This window comes from Elephantulus edwardii, unplaced genomic scaffold (genome assembly GCF_000299155.1).
Source record: "Elephantulus edwardii isolate Elephantulus edwardi_28Jun2011 unplaced genomic scaffold, EleEdw1.0 scaffold00008, whole genome shotgun sequence".
Classification (NCBI taxonomy): domain Eukaryota; kingdom Metazoa; phylum Chordata; class Mammalia; order Macroscelidea; family Macroscelididae; genus Elephantulus; species Elephantulus edwardii.
In genome coordinates, this window is record NW_006399758.1 from 32,628,851 (window position 1) to 32,635,633 (window position 6,783).

Sequence of the window (6,783 nt, forward strand, 5' to 3'; positions counted from 1 at the left end):
AAGAACACAGAATTTAAAAAAATAGCTTGATCTCTGATGTGCAAACAGGATTCATTAGCAGGATATTTTAGCTGAAGCTTTTTAAGATTAAAAAAGATAAAACTTTACAATGTACCCCCCTTCCTTTTAGCTCCATGTTGTTCATTGGAATTCAGACAAGTATCCCAGCTTCGTTGAGGCAGCTCATGAGCCTGACGGACTAGCTGTCTTGGGAGTATTTTTACAGGTAAGAGTAAAGTGATTTGATCGAAAATATGTTATCAGTTCTTTGGCATGAGTTTTGGTTATGGAGTGGACATGCAATCATTTTGTCAACAGTAAACTGGTTTGTTGGGGCTTAATTTTTTCCTGCTTTTGAAATGAACATTAAACATGTACATATATGCACATGGCTCATCTAAAGACCTAGAACATTTTCATTATTATTATTAATTATTAATATTATTATCCTTGGATCATTGTTATTGGTATGGTAGCAACAGCAATCAGACCAACAACAATAGCAGCAGAAGTAATAGCTGTGATCCTCAAGGGGGAAAAATCCCAACAACTCTGTTCTAGGCTTATCCTGGTTACGAGATGGGAAAGGAATGAAGTTCGAACTCCTGGTTCTTGAAACACTAGTCTGAAAATAGTGACTTATTTCCACAAGTACTGACTTTAAAAAAAAGTTTAACTTTTGTTTTATTTCCTTTTGCCTAGTATTCACATGTGGTCAGACAAGTATCATCATCATAAGACCTGTGGGTGGACTGGGCTGCCCAGCTCCCACTGTGACTGCATTCTTGCAGGGTGTGTGTGTTTACCATGTCACATACCTCTGTGTGGGATGTTGTAACTAGTGGAGTTGGGCTGGCGGAAGTGTGGGGTGAGGCAGAGAGTGATGTGCACAATAGCAGCCCTTTTCCTTTGTCCTCCAGGTCTGAATGATGGTGATGAGATCCAGGTGGGATAGAAGATTTCATTTTACCTGTCAACTATGTTAAAAACTTCAGGCTGATTCAGTACATCTAGCCAGAACCTGTCAGGGCAACATAATTATTTTCTATCAATGGAGAACAATAAAAATGTAGTAAGACTGAATGCTGTTAGAGGTGGAAATTTGTGAGACCTGGAAAAATAAGCCTGTCTCATTGAGTTTCAGCTCTCACAAGTTTTAACTGTATGTTCTTTTTTTTTTCTCATTATATTTTTCTTTTATTTTGGGTTTCCCCCTCATTCACATTGTATTTAATACAATCATTCCCATACATTATGTCTTATAAAAGGAGTCACCATTGATCCATGCCCATATTAACTGTATATTCTCTTGAGGAGTTCTGTTCTATGGGGACCCCAAATTGTTTTAGGCTGCAAATATTATTTTGTGTTTAATTTTTATTTTGCAAATGAACAAGTTTTATTATTACAGAAAGACAGTAGCTGCTCCCAGAATTGTTTTGCAGGGGTAAGAAGGGGAGGCGTAGGGATGGAGGTGATGCATTGCCCATTATTGGGAAGAGCCCTGGTAGCATAGTTAAACACTCAGCTGCTAACCGAAAGGTCAGCGGTTTGAGTCGTTGGACACCCTATAGGAGGTTCTCCTCTGTCCTGAAGGCTGGAAATGTGGGTTTGGTGTTTTGTTTTGTTTTTTTTTCTTTTTAATTGAGGTTTTAATGAAAGTTTATAAAGAACTTGGGTTTCCAGTTGTTCATTGTTGCAACTGTAAATGTTTTGATGCCATTTATAGTAAGTTTAAGAGAGAGCCCTGATGGCATAGTGTGTAAAATGCTGAGCTGCTAACAGAGAGGTTAGTTTGAATTCACCAGCTGTGCAATGGGCAAAAGATGATATGAAGCAGGCCGTGTAGAAACACCATGGAGGGTGGTCATTGGTCAGGACCACCTGGGCAGTGATGGGCTTTTTGGTGTTTGTGTGGTGCAAATGTTTTGTGTGCTCAGCTGCTGACTGAAGGACTGGAGATTGGAGTCTACCCAGTGATGCCTTGGAAGAAAGAGCGAATGAGCTACTTCCAAAAAAACTCAGGCATGAAAAGCCAGCCAATTAGTAGTAGTGGTTGTAGCCAGTTTGGATGTCTGAAAACTCAAACTCATTGCTCTCAAGTCAAAACCACCTCACAGCTGACACTTCCATTGGTTTTCTGAGGCTGCCCATCTTTCTCCCAAAGAAAAGCTGGTGGATTCGAATTACCGACCTTCAGGTTGGCAGTGCAGCTCCTTACACACTGCTGTTGTTATTGTGTACATTCTAGATTGCCAGAACTTCTCAGTTTGGACATTGGGTCTGAAAAGCATGCTAATGTAATAGTGCAGCTATTATGTTAGAGCTTCCCAAACAAAGCTTTGCTCAAGGTAACCTATTTTGGAAACGTTTATGAAACTGAAAAATATGAAGCTGTTACTACTAACTTTCATTAACTGTTACTAAGTTTTATAATCAACCCTGATGGTTCAGCCAAAAATCCCTGTAATATAATCTTGTTCAGATTCTCTGGCCTGATAAGACGAGCAGGTAAAAGGGCTTTGTTATAGAACAATCACTATTTGTTCTGGGATGGAATAGACTTTTATTTTTTTCTTCTTTTGTCATTCTTTTTATTTTCCTAATTTTTTATTAGAAGGGTTTATTTACAAAGTTCACATACATTGTTTTTCATATCAGATCTTTCCTATTTCCTTCACCCCAGTGTCCTTCCACCCATCAAATTGTCCCACCATGTGATTAATGTCTCATCCCATCAGCTGCCCCCACCCATCCCAAGGCCTGGAATAGCATTTTAAAGGGATAATGGAAAATAGTGACAAAAGGAATAGTTCCGTTTCAACTGGATAAAGTAACAATTTTCATTTGAAATTTATTTTCAGATCGGAGAACATAATTCCCAACTGCAAAAGATAACTGACATTCTCGATTCCATTAAAGAAAAGGTAAAGTGGGTTACTTTTTGCTTAATATTTGAACTTGGGGTCAGTATGAATCGAAGCTGACTTGATAGCTTCCAACAATAACAGTGGCTAACATATTCCTAGGAAGCCTGATAGCCGTGAACAATGAACAGTGGCTCGTTGTTCAGCTGCTGATGAGGTTGATGGTCCAAACCTACCCTATGGGAGAAAAATGTGACGATCTGATTCTGTAAAGTTTACAGTCTTGGAAACATGGGGCAGTTCGTTCTTCTTTCAGCTATAGGGCCACTATATCAGAGCTGCCTCTGCAGACTAGTTAACATATTCCTATGACTGTTCTTGGATTTTCTTAATTTTTTTTTTTGTTTATGAGTCTAAATCTTAGACATAGTGTATGCTCCTTACTTTAAAGCAACTATGGAGCACACTGGAATGATACAACAGATGTGATCTATCATCACTCACTGGAAATTATTTAAAATTATTACTGTTGTTAGCTGCCCAGTTGACCCTGTGAATAGGGCAAGTCTTGTACCGTTCCTTTGATTGGCTGAAGATTGTGATCCACGGGGCTTCCACTGACAAATAGTTGGTGACCATGCTTTTCTTCCTAGTCTTAGTCTGGGAGCTCTGGTGAAACCTGAGTGTCATAGCTGCATCAGTGCTCCACTGAAGGATGGCAGTTACCCATAAGGTGCATTGACTGAGCATTGTGACTAGTTGAGAATTCAATCAGTGAGCTACCAATGCTCTCTTATTCTTGCAAAATTAGTTTTTGATAGTGTTAGGGTTTTGTAGGATAATAAGTTTTTTTACTTTTCGCACAGTTTAAGAAATGCTTATTTTGAAACAGATTCTGTGATTTTCAAATAATTCCAAATGATGTGATGATATTGCTATTTTTATAAAGGAGATCCTAAATAGCAATGTACAGTTTCATTGGATGGATATTTTTTGAGGACTTTGCAAAGTGTTACCATTGTAATTTGTGGGAATTTTCTTTTGTTCTCTAGGGAAAACAAACACGATTCACAAATTTTGACCCTTTATCTCTGCTTCCTCCATCCTGGGACTACTGGACGTATCCGGGTTCCCTCACGGTTCCACCTCTTCTTGAGAGTGTCACGTGGATTGTTTTAAAGCACCCCATAAATATCAGCTCTCAGCAGGTATCTCACATCTTTCAGATTGATTTGGAGTCCCTTAGAGGCAACTAGGATGAATCTTTGCTTTTCAGCCTTGCACTTGAAGCCTGTGTTTTCCTTTCATTAATCAGAAAATTGCATGGACCAGATGAGACTTATGTCCCTTTTTAAATGGAATTTCTATGGCAAGATTATTTCTTTGCTAGTTCTCTGGTTTTGAAAATTAACTCACAGTGATGAAAGTGAATCACTGTTTTGAACGCCATTATTTGCTTTTGGTTTTTTTTTTTTTGTGGTCTTAAATATAAATAGGCTGAGATAAAAAACGAAAAGATCACAAAAGGGACTACTGCTCAAAGGCTGCATTCTGCTTTCAGGCCATGGTCCCCAGATCTGTTCCTTTCTCTGATTTCACTTTTGAAAGGTGATTAAGGATTGGCAGAGCGCCCTTAGAAACATGCCCACCTGTTAAACCTGGACACCTTAAATATTTAAGAGTGATCTTTTGACTTTTGTTAGCAAAACTTTGTGGGCTGCCATTAGGGGCTTTTAAACATTTATTGAGAGAAATAATACACCATTCATGTTATTTCTATTATAATACAGGTGGCCCTTGTTATTATACAAGTGGAGATAAATGTCCTCAGAGCGCGCATGCTCTAGGCTAAAACTCTGCCAGGTTAAGGATATCTTCAGTGCTTAGAAACTGTGCTCAGAGCCCTGGAAAGGTGCAGATGGTCCAGTCTGACTGGTGATCTGGTATGCCAGTAGATGTTTTGTGTTTCTATTATTTTTCCTTCTTTTCTGAATTAGGTGCTACAGTCTTTTAGTTTGAACAAAGTCTAGTGATTTTTGCAGCTGGTAAGGTCCTCTTGATCAAGCTAGCACACTAGCTGTTAAGTGTTTCTCCAAAATGGTATATTTTGTAAATAAACTAGTATAATAACAATAACAACAACAACAAAAAAAATATAGGCTAGAGATGATTCTGTTTGCCAAGATCTTGCCAAGTAACATGTTGCTTTTATGTTTAACCTGTGTTGGACATTTCTCAGAATTCTGTTGACCTTTTCTTTAGGAATCAACTCTAATTATAATCTGGGTTATACTTTGGAAAAAAATTTGGAATGTCTGGACAGAAATCTAGCATTTGACTGATGTGAAAGCCATAGTTTTCCCCATCATGTATCAGACAGGTTGTGTCATAAGAAAAAAGACCTGTCTTCCATTTAGTGATTTTTCTTATTCCAGAGAGTTAATTTTCTGCCTCTTTCCATATTTGCTTTTCTGGTCTTTGTTCAATTTCATAAGTTAGTAATAAAAGTTAATAAATTATAACATCAAAATAGCCAATAAAATGGCAACATTTTTCTCCTGTTTCAAGGATAGATAGCTTTGTTTTTAAAAGCCACTTGTAATATAACTAGGTTCTTTTTTTTTTCTAGCCACCATTGATTTCAAAGTATATATCTAAGCTCTATAAAAATAGATGGTTAATCTCCTTAAAAAATAACTTTTTGAAGTTTAGGAATTATAGCTACTTATTATGAGATCCTTATTTTGATTGACTTCTAATCTGGGCCCTACCTCTAGTACTAGAACTATCTGTGTTTCTGTATTGTTCATAGGGTTTTCAGAAGCCTGCTTTCAGGAGGGGATGGCTAATCCTTCTTCCTGGTCTGTCTTAACCTGGAAGCTCTACTAAAATCTGTCCACCACGGGTGACCCCTCTGGCATTTGACAAAACTTGTGACACAGCCTTTATCATCACAGTTCCCACAAGTTAGCTCAGTACGGCAAACTGACAGACAAGTGCTGTACTAATTAGAATAATGCTAAATATACATGAGTACAGATACCCAAGTGAAGCAATGGGCTTGAGTGTGTCAGAGATTGTGAGGTGGCACAGAATAGGATAAAGTTCAAATGTGTTGTTCATAGGGTTGCTATGAGTCATTCTCAACTTAATGACACTCAACAATAAACTATGAGATCACTATTGCAGTTTATTGAAGGCTCAGTTACTATTAACTATGAATGTGGGTTTTGAACAGTAAGAATGTATAATGTATTAGCAACATTGTAGAACTAATTCTACTGTGATTTATATTTATCTCTGAGGCATTAATTTAAATCAGCTGTAGCAAAACCAAATTCAAACAGTTTCATTTCTAACCATGTTGAGATGGTTATCTAGATAGCATTTCCAAAGACTGTAATTTTCATTTTTTGGTAATGTTAAGAATTTGCAAATGAAGCAAATAGATAACCTTATAAAATCTAACATCAGTTTAATCATGAGGAAAATATCAGAAAAAATGTCAATTGCTGGATATTCTACAAAACACTGATAAGTACTCCTGAAAATTGTCAGTCATCAGAAAGGAAAAAAAAAAAGAGAAGGGGGAAAAGAAGGAAATGCTGAGAAACTGTCACACTCAGGAAAAAAATGAATGAAAAACTGACTATTAAAAAATGTGCTGTTCTGAAACAGAAATTTTTTTAAAAAATTAAGTAAATACAAAGGAATGTGAATCAAGTATGAACTTGAGTTAACAGTAACATATTTAGGCTTGCTCAGCCCACCATCACCTCTCTTATTCAATATTGTATTGGAAGTCTTAGCGATAAGACAAGAGAAGGAAATAAGAGGTATCCAAATTGGCAAAGAGGAGGTAAAATTATCTCCCTATTCAGATGATATGATAGTATACTTAGAAAACCCTAAAGAC

The 6,783-nt window shown here is 37.2% G+C and overlaps 1 protein-coding gene across 1 annotated transcript in view; it reads left to right on the forward strand.

Moving 5' to 3' along the window:
• The window catches only part of CA13 (carbonic anhydrase XIII), a 53,176-nt gene that overhangs the window by 35,236 nt on the left and 11,157 nt on the right, over positions 1–6,783 (forward strand). Inside the window, exons 4-6 of the mRNA XM_006880553.1 lie at positions 131–226; positions 2,865–2,927; positions 3,920–4,075. Of these exons, the coding sequence (XP_006880615.1) occupies positions 131–226; positions 2,865–2,927; positions 3,920–4,075 (315 nt within the window). The remainder of the gene's footprint in view (positions 1–130; positions 227–2,864; positions 2,928–3,919; positions 4,076–6,783) is intronic.